The following is a 13,829-nucleotide window of genomic DNA, read 5'->3' as shown; positions in this document are numbered from 1 at the left end:
GTAGATTGAAGTCGCACAAAAGTGAGCCAGCGAGGGAGCAGTTTAATCCAATATTGAAAGGGGGACCCTCTTTTTTTTTTTTCTATATGCTATTGATACAACTTTCAATTAGTGGGAAGTTATTTAGATTTATATTAGAAGTTTTGGTATAAGTTTATTTATTTATATTTAGGACTGGTAATGAAAACATAAAATCTTACAGGTTGCTATTATATACCTTTATTACAATAAGGTGTTACTCAATAGCTTTTATATACTTTTTTTTTTTTTTTTTTTACACAAGCTAACACCACCCGAGCACTCGATCCCATGATTCTTGAGCTATGGGTTGATTACAATCAATAAGTTAACTAATTGAATTTAAACATAATCTATAGAGTGTTGATTAGTAATAAAAGAGAAAGCAAGGAATAAGTAGGAATTATTACTCAAGAAAGTTTTCTAAATCTCTATTTTTGAATATCTTGGATTGACAATTTATAAGTAGAGAGACTGAAGGATGTTACCTGTAGACTTCAAGTGGGTGGGAGGAATGGAGATTTACTCCTAGAATTATATGCGAATAGTTGTGTACCACTTAAATTGAAATGAAAACTCTATAAAATTATTATAAGTTTAGCCATGTTTTGTAGGAATTTTAGGCAACTAAACAACATGTTCATAAGATGAACTTAGTTAAAATGAGAATGTTGGAATGGTTGAGTGGCAAAATAGAAAAAGGTGTAATTAAAAATAAATATATTTAAGGAAATTTAGGAGTTGTACTAATAGACAATAATAATAATAAAAAGAGAAAAAAAAAAAAAGAAAGAGAGAGAGAGAGAGAGAGAGAGAGAGAGAGAGAGAGAGAGAGACTTAGATGATACCGTAATGTATAAGGGAGACTAGAATCTAAGGTTGTACACGAGCCAAGCTAGCTCGAAAAGCTCGGTTGGCTTGGCTCGATCTAGCTCGACTTGACTCGACTTGAATTATGACCTGAGGCGAACCAAGCTTTATATGACCTAGCTCGTTTTGAAAACAAGCCAAGTTCAACATAGTAGAACTTGACTCTACTCGCCTCGAACCCAGCTTAGCTCGACTCGAATATATATTATATTAAATATATTACTATATTTAAAATAATAATAATAATAATAAAACTTAAACTATACCCCACCCGTTCATCCCATTCTTACCCTTTTCCTTCCTTACCTAACTCGCCGCGCTCTCTCTCTCTCTCTCTCTCTCTCTCAGCCACTCGCCCGACTTGACTTAACGTCTACCTGACTTGTCTCAACCATACGGCCTACACTCGCTCGAGCTATCCTCTCTCTCTCTCTCTCTCTCTCTCTCTCTCTCTCTCAACACCAACAACAAGGTACCCTCTATAGATCTATCTAATTTTATATTATACATAGTATTAATTGAATATTTGATTTAGGGGTTGGGTCAGTTGGGTCGGGTTGCTAGGTTGAGTCAGGTGCGGGTTGGGTCAGGTTGGGAGCAGACTCGACTCGACTCAAGGTAAGCTTGCCTCAACTCAATCCACTAGCTCGCTTCGAAAGGTTTGACAAACTAGCCAAGCTCCAATGGTTAGCTCGAGCTCGAACTAGAGGAGAGCACGGACAAGCCAAGCAAAACTTGACCCACCTCGACTCGACTCGGCTCGATGTACAGCCCTACTAGAATCCTACCAGTTAATGAGTTGGTATAAGTTTAAGGCTCTAAGAAGGTAAGGAAATTTCTGAAAGGACACAAATTCAGAAGGATGTTGGTGGAAGTGCTATGCAAAGATTCATTGTAATTAAAATTTGTTTTTCAAAAGAAAAGAAAAAAATTAAAATTAAAATAAAAAGGGAAAAAATGACTATTGGAGAAGCCCTTACAAAAACTTATTTACATACTTTTAGAATAGCCCCACATTGGAACTTGAAATGAGATTTTTTTTTTTTTCCTTTTATATATAAAGTCATTTATATAAATTTTATATAAGTTCTTAAATATGGTATGCCAAATATCATATGTGCCCATGACATGTTGTACGTGCCGAGTTCACGCTTATTTACATGATTTTTTTTTTTTTTTGTTTCTGTATTTTAATTGAGTCTTGTGAGAAGATCTTGGTTTCATATCTCACGTTCATATAATGGTGATTTGATCGTCATTTGCACGTTGGTCGCCTCTTAAGCACCAAGTGGATGCTTTCTGTATTCTCCGGTTTTCTATAAATAAAATTTTTCTTTGAAAACTTAGTATGTAAAAAGAATCTCTCCGTTGTCACTGTCAAACTCTCTCTGCTTTACGGTCCCTAAAAAGAAAAAATATTGACTTAATTTTTTTATTTTTTTAACAAAAAAAATGCATCAACCACTATGGTATTAGAGTTGACGATTTTTAGTCGATCGAAGGTTGTATCCCAAAGGTGGCCATCTCACTTTATTTGTCTCATTCATTTGGTTTGGAAAATAAGCACAAATAGTCTTCAGGAGATCAACCTGGTTATATGCTACCGTTGGTTTTTCTACTCTTTTATTATTATATTACTATTCAAATTAGGTGCACACGTTTTTACTTTTGATCATTTTACAATTCCTAGTTATTTTTCTACTTTAGATTATGCTTGATTGTTGGTATTTTGGATATAAGAACAACAATTTGTTGTACCCTATTTTTGTCAATTCCTATGAGTATCAATTAGAAAGGGACACACATAATTTTATGAGAGTTATGTGATGTATTTAAGATCTGCAGAGATACCTGAACATGATTTTATGAGTATATAGCTGGCGTCTATCGAGCGATGCCACGTCATCGACAAAGCAAGGGCGACCAAGTGAAACTTGGTCAAGTTGGTAAAAAAGCTTGGAGTAGTTATTTAGGACAGGTAGCAAACTTAGAAGGAGGGCTCAAGAAGGACGATAGTGCTAGAATGTGTGAAGCATCCAAATGATCAATTTAAGACTATAAACAATAAGTAAATTCAGTATAAGAATGTGTCTCATACCAACCAAATCAAATCAAACTTATCTTTTTAATTATTTTATGCTTCTTAATATTATTTATCATTTATATTCCTTAGTGTAATTTGTAACAGTAATCAAGTAGTTGTTAACCTTAACATCATTTGTCATTTACATTCCTTAGTATAATTTATATAAGTAATTAAATAGCTTTTTTTTTTTAACACATGCAGACACACCTCACACACTCTTGCCAGAGTGGGATTTCATCACCTATGGATACTCGAACCCTTGATCGAGTGTTAAAACTCTTGAGAGTTTGCCACCCGAGTAAGAGTAAGGATCTATAGTAAGTAATTAAATAGTTGTTAGCTTTATCTGTAATTTGAGTCTACGGAGATTATATGCTAGATTCAGTTCGAGTATCAAGAAAATTTTCATTCCAAAAGGCATTCTTTCTTCAAAGTTAATGGTAAATTTTTTTTTTTTTTTTTTTTATGTATTAAAAAAAAAATCTTTTAAGATAGAGATGTAACTCATTTTCAAAGGACGAACCCCATTAATCTGATAGTAAGATGATCTAAGTGTAATTTTGGATGATGACACGTCTAAGCTGCGACCCATGATTTTGGATAGTTTAATTTAAATCACTTGTGTGCCACTCGCGTGTCACCGCATCACACTCTGCAAGAGCATAAAAAATTTTCTCGAGTTGCTATCCATTCAATTAAAGGACAATATCCGACGGTTACCAACATTTGGATATGACACAAACACAACGGTGGCCCGCATGTAACTAAGGGTTACAGGGACGCGAATGGGGGAGAGCCCTCAGCAGGAAATGGGATGCCATTGGGTCCACTTTGATGTTTTTGAGAAATCCACCCCTTTCATCCGTTTTGTGAGCTCATTTCAGGACATGCAGCTAAAAACGAGGTGGATCCAAAACCCAAATGGGCCACACGAGAGCAAATAGTGGGCATTCAATGACCACCATTGAAACATTTGAATGGCCACCAAAAAAAAGTTTTGTATTAGGCAAAGGTTTGTGTTTTCACTTCATCCCAGTGTGTATAACTTTATAAACGGTTTGCATCAAGGCAGAGCTCAGGAAGTTTTCAACGGTTGGCATTTCTTTCCCCAAATTCTCCTCTCGCGTGGTCCACTTAAGTTTTGGATCCGTATCATTTTTCCTCGCATGTCCTAAAATGATCTCCTAAAGCGGATGGACGGGGTGGATTTCCCACAAACATCACGGTGGTCCCACCCGGGTTAGTGAAACTCGCGTCCTAGTTGGACACTACGTATCCTCGTCTCTAAATCCAGAGAAGTGGGGCCCTGTAAAATCTCCCCTATTGGAAACAAACGATGTCAATTAGATCAACGGTCCCGATGGGCCGAGTGCCATCAAATCCCAGTATCGTAAATCCGGTTACTTCCCGGGGCAAACGTACAAGAAGCAACCCCTCCTTTTTTAGTTAAAAACCCAAGCATGAAGCTTTCTCACCCAAAGCTCTCTCGCCTTTCTCTCTCCGCCATTCCCTTTATAAATACTCCCTCCCAAAACCGCATCTGACAAATCCCGACAGACCAAACTCCTCCTCGTCGACCGGAATCTGACGACCGTCCTCTAATTCCTGTCAAATTCTCGCCGTATAACACATGGTGGTGAAAATGATGAAATGGTCGCCGTGGCCGCCGGCGACGGTGAAGCGGTTCGAGGTGAAGGTGAAGCTGCTGAAATTGGAAGGGCTGGAAGGAGCTGTTGATGAGAAAGGGAAGAAGAAGAAGAAGGTTGTGGTGGTGGAGATGAGATGGAAAGGGCCGAAAGTGGGTTTGGTTTCTTTGAGGAGGAGAGAGAGGCGAAACGTTTCAAAGGAGGGAAGGTTCGCTGCTGAAACGGACGTCGTGGAATTCGGAGACGAGTTTGAGAATGTCTGTGGGTTTTCTGCTACGCAGAAGGAGAATTCCTTCAATGCCTGGGACGTTTCCTTCTCGATTCTATACGTAAGTCCTTCCTCATTCTCGTTATTTCGCTTCTAAAACGAATTTTTTTGGTATCCTTTTTCCTGATTTTCAGAAAAAAGGGGGTAAGATTTTAATTTTCCAAAAAAAAAAAAAAAAAACCCGACGAATTCCGTATTGAAGGGTATTTTTTCGGTAACATGGCACGTGCTGCCGTGATTCAGTGATCTGGATCGTTCATTTGGTGGGCCTACTTGCGGATGATCCCCTTTCAGAAGATCGGATAGATTTGGACGCTCCTGTCCGTCCAAATTCAAACCCTACTTGTTTTTCTTGTTTTATACCGTTCATGTGTAGGTCATGGATCCAGCAATTAAGATCGTCCGAAATTGCATCCGTCGGGGCCCACGAGATGAACGGTTCGGATTGCAAACAGTCATGCCACACGTCCAACTTACCGTGGGCGCGTACATCTTGGAATTCAGCTCTGGCTCCTTTCCTGATAAAAATAAATAATATTTTATAATTTTCGATTTTTGGGATTCTTACTACTCATTTGAGAATTTTCAAAAATAATGAACCAATGGATTCTATGGTTCCGAATCAAGTCGGCTTGAGCTCGGTTCGACCCGATCCGATTCTTTGTAGAACCCAAGGGCGGGCTTGATCTAACGGTCCTAGTCGAGTGATCCCTGGGCTAAGAATTTGTACAGGCTTTAATTCTGAAACGGTTCAGGGAATCCAAACCGTTGGTATCTTGTTTATGGCCATATATAAGCTATGCTTTGATATTTTAATGAATAGGGCAAACTAAACATTTTAATTTGTGGCCTATATATGCACACGGTACACGTTCAACTAACGGTTGTCCCAACTTAGGTTGCTGAATTGTGGGTGTGAATTGCTCTCTAGGTACGAATCGGGATCCTCAGCCTGCAGAAAGTAAAATTCCTTACGTGTTGCTGCAATGTAATTGGACAACATCATCACACATTGCATTTAATACCTAACATGACCAGTAACAACTTGTCAATGGGACCCACAGTAAAACAGGGCAAAGTTGTTATTCCATGGAGAGGAACTTTGATTTTCACTGCAGCTTTATGCTGGTCTTCCATACAAGATGTGTCCCCGGTAACTTGATCTAGCCCATATTTGATTCAGCTATTCAGCTATGTGCTACGGTTGAAAATGGAGTCATGCAAAATATATTTGAAAGTTGAAAACAATGAGACTGAAGTATAGACTGGGTTGGCTTTATCTTTGGCGCGACATATAGCCTAATCAATCCTGTCAACATGTGGCTAGTTATATTGTCAAGGTCACCCTTCAATGTCTCATTTTCATTGACAGGTGCATCTGATGTTTTTAAATTGGTCCACGTCAGGACTATATGAGAAACTCCTAATTAAATGATCTTTCAACCATTTGAATCAAAAATCTTTTTGGACATGTTTTATCCAAGACCTAAATTAATATACCAATTATCTAGATTATTGAATCATGGTCCCTGTCCATCAAATTAGAAATAGAAGCAATGGGGCATGGTCTCCTCTAGTTGTAGGGTATGTCTTGACTGAGGATTTACTGAATTGGTCCGAGTCATCAGTCGGTCTGAGTCACCGAATTCTTTCCACCCAATTAGAAAGATAAAGAAAAACTCATCTTCGCTATTTTCTCCACTCTGAAATGGCCATGAGCCAAACGCACCACAAGAATCGAATCGAAGTTCAAAAGAATAGAACAATACCGGATATTTGGTGTATGCACCGCCACATGGCCTTTCTATGTCTCTGTGTTTGTGTCTTTTTGTAAGACATGGGATTTGGAGAATCCAACGAAAATGATTCGATGCCTGAAATGGCTGGTCATTCCCGTTTTCTTAGCTGACAAGAATCAGTTTTTAATACAAGACGACGAGGTTAACGGTAACCTCGTTTGACGTCTTCAATTCACCTAAAATGACGATAATGCCCTCAGATTTCAACGTGGGTAAAGCAACAAGCTTAGGAGAGGAATGATGCTGTGTGCGTCGCATATACGCAGGGAGATCCATTGTATATGCTATTCACTTATCATGAAACCGTGCGAATATAAATGGGCCCACGTCCCTATCAGGGAGGTAGCCTATCATGCTCATGCTGAATGGTTGTGATGTGGAAATGGGGCCTATCATTCATTTATTCTAACCGTTGATACTACAGTACTCATTGTCCGCACATGCCCGAAAAGTAGCCGCAAGATTATAGATGTATATCTGACTTTCTTCCAGATTGAGTGACAACCATCCGTTTGTCAACCATCCATTGAAGGGTTAGGATTCTTACGGCCCACTGAAGTTTTCATTGTATGGGCCATCCACATTGGGGCCATGGTATCAACTGTCAGGATCAAAGAAAACACGAGCCCAATTTGGCCTGAGCGCTGTATGGTACATCTGGTAACGTGTGCACCCACCCGTAGTGGATCCCATTCATCACTTTTCACGTGTATATATAAAAATGGTAAAGGTGTCTAACTAAATGACGAAAATGCCCACAGGGAGAGGGTGTTCTGGAACAGCAAGGAAGCAAGCTGGCGGCAATAGGGACGGTTTCATTGAACCTTGGGGAGTTGGCTTCTCAGATGCAAAAGGGAGAAACGGAATCTCAGCTACAAAGAAACCTGTCCTGCCCTTTACAGATTGCTGGCGTTGCTAGCGAGGCTACTCTTTCCGTAAGTTTCCCATCTTACCCTACCTTTTTCCTCTTGTAATTGTAAACATAAGTTATGTGTGGCTACTGTGATGTCTATGTGATATCCAGTCCGCCCATGGGTTGTGCTATCTCATGTTAGAAAGAGAGCCCAAAGTTCAGATAGATTAAAAAACTCAAATGGGACACACCACAAGAAACAGTGGGGATTGAATGGGTTGAATGGCATAAAAACATCATGGGGCGTCCCCGCCAATTCCAATGGTGTGGTCCACTTAAGTTTTGGATCTGACTCATTTTTGGGTTCATGTTCTAAGATGAGCTGGCGAAAACTGATGGATGTAGCGGATTTCACATGGACATAGTGGGCCCCAGAAACTGTGGGGTGAACCGGAGAACAGTACAATTTTCATGGTGCTGATGGCTGGTTGGCCTGATGCGGTGTAGAGGTGAAACTTCTTTGCCAACCGTGAAATGCGAGTCATTGGCCTTTTTATTTTTCACCGTCCATTTGCAGGACGTGGTGGGGCCCACAAGATTGACCATTCTGTGTGAGTTTCAAAAAATCGACCATCCAGGGAAGTGTTCATGGGATGAATGGTTTGGATAATGGATCACAGCTCACCCCCATATGGTGGAGAGGGCTGAGGTTCAATCCTCCATGGGTCCCATCAGCTGTCAGTCTCTTTTTCCTGCCTTCGAAGGGAAGAAAGAAGTTAGGCCGTATCGGACTAGGCCCAATTTTACATGCTTGTACAGGGTGGGCCCACAGCGGCGGGCTTGACCCAATCTCCAATGCCCATTGACGTCTAACGGTCAACCAAGGGTATTTTAGTCATTTTCAAAAAAAGAACGACTCCATGGTCTCTAACGTTCCGTCTTTTCTCCATTCTTCTCCAGATATCCCTGAGCTTCGTCGAGATCAGAATGTCCCAAGACTCCCTTGAAACACTTCAGCAACCCAACAATAACGGCAGCGACAACAACAACGACATTGGCAGCAGCAACAACGACGGGGACGACAACAGCAATAACAACATGCCCGAGAGCTTCCTGCGAAGGATGACGAGCTATGTGTCGCCGTATGGCCGAGTCAAGAAGAAGAAGAAGAAGACGACGATGGTAGGCCCAGATCAGCAACAGCCAGAAGAATTAAGCGACAGCCGCCCCTCCGGCCGCTTTTCGGCTGGCGACACCACCGATGAGTCGGTTGCTGCCTTTGACACAGACTCCCCTGACGACGAGGCAGATCCTGCCCCGGTGGAGCAATTGGGTTATGGCTCGATTGCTTCGGCAGCCACGGCTGCGGCGGACGGATCGGCAGTTTATTATAGCCATGGGAGTGGGAGTGAGGAAGTGGGTCTGGTGAGTCAGTCAGAATCGTCGGTGAGCTCAGTGGCTCGGTCCGGGTTGCCTCCCAAGGGCGGCGGTTTACTGTCGTGGAAGAGACGTAGGCTTAGTTTCAGGACAGGGAGGAGAAAGGAAGAGCCCTTGCTCAATAAGGCCAATGGGGAAGATGGGGGAGATGACATCGATTTCGCCCGGCGGCAGCTCGGTTCTTCCTCGGATGAGTCCAGGTCGTCAAGCAAGGTACGTGCATGTAGAATTTCTATGAATTTCCATGACAGGGGCAGGAAAACATGGACGGATTGACTTGGGATTGCTTGATTCTGCTTGGGTTGTCTCTAGAACGAGTCCAACTCATCCCTTTTATGGAAATCCAGACCATCCATATTGCCTCAAATCAGTTGAATACAAAGAAAGGAATTATCCACCTGAGTCATCGAGTTAACTCATCTGAGCCATGATTTCCAAATCTTGGTTTATATTACATGATTAGGCTGCAATTCTTTTCTGATCTGATCTTGCTTATGCTCTTACTTACAGAGAGCAAATGGGAAAGTGGTGGAATCCGTCTTTGGAGGCGAAGATTTTGCAATTGGCAGCTGGGAAGAGAAGGAGCTGATCAGCAGAGACAGCCAATCGAAGCTCAAAGCCAGCGTCTTCTTCGCCTCAATTGACCAGCGGAGCGAGAGTGCTGCAGGAGAGAGTGCTTGCACTGCACTTGTCGCGGTGATTGCCAACTGGCTGCAGACAAACCAAGGCACCATACCGACAAAATCCGAGTTTGACAGCCTCATCCGAGACGGCTCATTAGAGTGGCGGAAGCTATGTGACAACGAGACCTACCGAGACCGATTCCCTGATAAGCATTTCGACCTGGAAACTGTGATACAAGCTGAGATCAGGCCCATATCAGTCTCTTCAGAGAAATCCTTTGTTGGTTTCTTTGGCCCGGAGAACTTCGAATTATTGCAGGGTGCAATGTCATTCGATAGCATCTGGGATGAGATCAGTAGCAATGTGGAGGATGGTGGGCCCCAGGTCTATATCGTTAGCTGGAATGACCATTTCTTCGTATTGATGGTTGATGCCGATGCGTATTATATCATCGATACTCTGGGGGAGCGGCTCTTTGAAGGGTGTAACCAGGCCTACATTTTGCGGTTTGATGACACCACATTGATGAGCAGAGTGCCGGAGAATGCAGCTGATGGTGGGAAGGATGACGTTTGTAAAGAGGAAGCGAAGGAAACGGTGGGGTCCATGGAAGAAAGTGGCAATGTAGGCTCTGGCAGAGACGATGATCAGGTAATTTGCAGTGGGAGAGAGTGTTGTAGGGAATTTGTCAAGAGATTTCTTGCTGCTATCCCATTGAGGGAGTTGGAGATGGAAGTGAAGAAAGAGATGGTGTCTGGTGTCTCTCTCCTAAAAAGGTTGCAGATTGATTTCCACTACACTGCAACGACTAACCTCTCACTGTCGTGTCCTTCTTCTGGGATGACTGCGGTAATTGTAGAAACTAACAATGCTTAGTTATTTAGTTGATTGTTTCAGTGATTTTGGAAGATGGGTCACGGTTGTAATATTGAGATTAGGAATGATGTGATCAATGAGAAAATAAAATAAAACAATTGTTTTATCATAAATTTCGAGCTCTGCTGGTGCATGGATACTCTGCCAATGGAGGCCCATGATGTTACCGATTCTTTCAAGAGTTTTTGGCAAATGGGTAGTCATCAATTAGTTTACCAATCTTGAGATTGTTCTGTTTTTTAGCTTTAGGCAATGTTGTCATAATTGTTATCATATCGTAAATCATAGAAGGGTTTGAATAGTATCGTATCCTATCTTAAATCATAAGATTTTTTCAAATTTTCATAAAACATATTATAAAAAATATAAAATTTATATATAAAAAAACACATCAATTATTTATTTTGTCATGAATATGCAAACAAACAAAAAGATATATCATTGATTTATTTTCAATGTGCTGTACTTGTATCATTCATGTTATAATCAAGTTTAAAAAAGACATTTAAGTTTTCTATATGATTCAAAAAATAATATTTTCCTCATCCTCATTTAATGCTCAAAACGAACCAACACGGCAAATCAGCAACACATAAGTGACAAGACTATATTAAGAGAAAAAACTGTTTGAGTCCCATGCAAATATAGAAGATTAAAAATTCATTAAAAATGAGAAAATTAGTGAAAATTTGAAATAAATGAGAAAACTCTTGAAAAAAACTATTTTAGGCCCACATAAACTCCAAATCTCATCACTATAACTCAAAAGAAAGAAAAGAAGTGATATTTATAATGTATGTGGGTATAAATAACTTTTAAACACAAAAGCCTTAAAAAAGAATAATAATAAATTGAAAATAAAAAATACAAAAATTTAAAATATTCTTTCTTTTTTTTTCGAAAACCCATATTTTCACCAATACATGAAAGAAATGAAATAGAAATGAATAAATGAATATTTTAAATGTATTCATACCTATTTTAACATAGAAATCGAATGTAACAAGCAGCGTTCAATTCCGTTTAGCAATGAAAAATATATGTTGATTTCTTTCTCTACGTTTTCTATAACCTCCAAACTCCAAACGTTTTCAAAATCTCTCAAAAGTTGCAAAAAATATGTTTTTCTAACGAGGGTGGGGCCTAAATATGTTTTAAAACCAAAAGCACTAAAAAAATTGCAAAAAAAAAAAAAATCAAAATCAAAATTTCAACAGGATGCTACAGGTTTTGCATGTGATTTATGGAATAGTATGATTCACATTTAATCGTGCAATTCAGATATGAATTGTATGATTGGCCGTATGATTCAACATCATATGGCCATACGATATGAATCGTACGACAATGACAACACTGGCTTTAAGATGCGTTTGGGTGTAGCATCAATTGTAATTGGCCACACCCTTCCATAAGCATGCTTTATATGGTAGGTTAGTTGAGAATTTGTAGATTTGATCATTGAGAAGAAGAAGAGAACTTGAGAATTTGTAGATTTGATCATTGAAAAGAAGAAGATGCGTAGCGGATGCGAGAAATGGGCAGGAAAAGATCACCATCTTGTTCCTATATGAAACCTTAAATCCCCACAAGGAAAAGAAAAGCTCTAAAAACAAGTATTAAACTGATATTATTGAACAAATTGTTGTTTACAACATCTCATATGAGCAAAGATGTCCCCGACTCCTAATTCAACTCAACATACAAAATTCCTTAAATAGTGAAACTCAATAAAAATATTTCCGATATCAAAACTCACAAACTCATAAATAACTCTTAGATAACTTAAACAAGGACTTGTAAACCTCAAAATGAAGGAAAAACATACAAAACTTTGCTAAAAATAGTAATTTTTAAACTAAAATGAAACTTTGATCTTAAAAATTACCTTGTTTTCAAGAGGTCCGTTGAGGCCAATCGACTGTCACCGGCAAACCAAAGTGTCCTTTATAGCTTTCCTGACATTTCATATACGTGAATCTGATAACTGGTCACAAAGTTATGACAGTTATAAGCTGCAGCGCACGTTGGGCCTTTTTCCTCAATCTCGGTGCTTTTGATTCGTTGAATTTGCCAATCCTAGTGCTCAATTAGTATCCATGACCCGTCTCTGACATCCAGAATAAGAAGGAAGAAAGTTGGTGGTATTTAGAGATTTGTATATGATCCGGTTGGGGTAGTCTTGAAGATGAGAGTTGATCTTCTCTAGCATGATTGGAGGAAGCCCCATTGAAACATTGCATGTTCGAATTTATTTTTAATAGATAAAAGGCAATATGAAATTAAAGAGCAGAACTTGTGGGATCATTCTGTTTCCAGCCATATGAAAGGCCCAACAAGCATTATTCTTGAAATCCATCTACACATTCATCCAATACTATTTACATCAAAAGCCAGCCATTGACATGATTGTCTTCTGAGGCTAAGTTTGGATGTGCTACTGTGTTCAATTGCAATAATACCAAAATCTAATCTCCTTGGAACTCATGTTGTTTGCATTGAGTATATAGATTTTCACACTAATCGAACAATCCTGACCATGCAAATGGTGGTCATAAAAATGTTGGTTGAACCTAATGTAGCCACTGGCTAAAATCGGCAGTTAAAACCAGATAGTTAAGTTCATCAGAACGGTGTCGCTTGTGTAGGAAATGCATACCATGAAACATGGGCCCCACCTTGAATATACCTTGAACCAAATCAGGCTAGTTTGACCTTCAGATGGGCCACGCCATTGGGATCATTGAACAGCCAATGGTCTGATCCAAACATACTGTTGTGGCCCACATAGTGAGCGGATCAGCCTGATTATGGAGAAGGGTGATCTTCCTGGTAGGGCCTATGTTTTTGCTAGGAGTAGACCTTCCATGAGGGCATTGAATTCGTTGTCATTAGTGCAATTTTCCATCCAAGGCATGGCAAATGCAGCACTGAAATTTCTAAATGGTGGACCATTGGATTAGATGATCATCTGTAGCTTTTGTGGATAGTCCTTATTCCCAACTTTGTAACAAGGTTATGGTGGACCATTTTAGAGCAGTTGTCCATTGATTCTTGGCAGAGCGAATCGATACATGGGCTAAAGTATGGGTGATTTTATGAAGAAAGCCCAGTTTCTTCTCTGGCTTCAAATAATAACATCTTAGGTCATCTAGGCTAGAAGTTGAAGATTTCAGAATTCATTTAGGCTGTGTTTGGGAGCTGAGAAATTAAATTACTGAAATGCATTTCCATGGAAACACCGTATGTCACTTAACAATAGCATAAATTGTACTTTTCCAGTGAAATGCAGTCTCCAGTCCTTCAAATAAACAACTTGCAGCGACCCAACCCTAGCCGAATTCCAACCTGA

General features: G+C 39.8%; 1 protein-coding gene across 2 annotated transcripts; it reads left to right on the top strand.

Moving 5' to 3' along the window:
* Positions 1–4,438: 4,438 nt before the first annotated feature.
* Positions 4,439–10,590, top strand: LOC131223133 (uncharacterized). Of its 2 annotated transcripts, XM_058218441.1 has the most exons (4): positions 4,440–4,949; positions 7,449–7,622; positions 8,501–9,190; positions 9,488–10,590. In XM_058218441.1, the coding sequence occupies exons 1-4, from the start codon at positions 4,605–4,607 to the stop codon at positions 10,475–10,477; spliced, it is 2,199 nt and encodes a 732-aa protein (XP_058074424.1). In that variant the 5' UTR covers positions 4,440–4,604; the 3' UTR covers positions 10,478–10,590. The 2 variants fall into 2 exon arrangements, with proteins under 2 accessions (XP_058074425.1, XP_058074424.1); XM_058218442.1 differs by lacking the exon at positions 7,449–7,622 and having other exon boundaries at positions 4,439–4,949.
* The last annotated feature ends 3,239 nt before the right edge of the window (positions 10,591–13,829 follow it).

This window comes from Magnolia sinica, chromosome 13, assembly GCF_029962835.1.
Source record: "Magnolia sinica isolate HGM2019 chromosome 13, MsV1, whole genome shotgun sequence".
Classification (NCBI taxonomy): Eukaryota; Viridiplantae; Streptophyta; class Magnoliopsida; order Magnoliales; family Magnoliaceae; genus Magnolia; species Magnolia sinica.
This window is presented reverse-complemented; position numbering and strand designations above follow the sequence as displayed.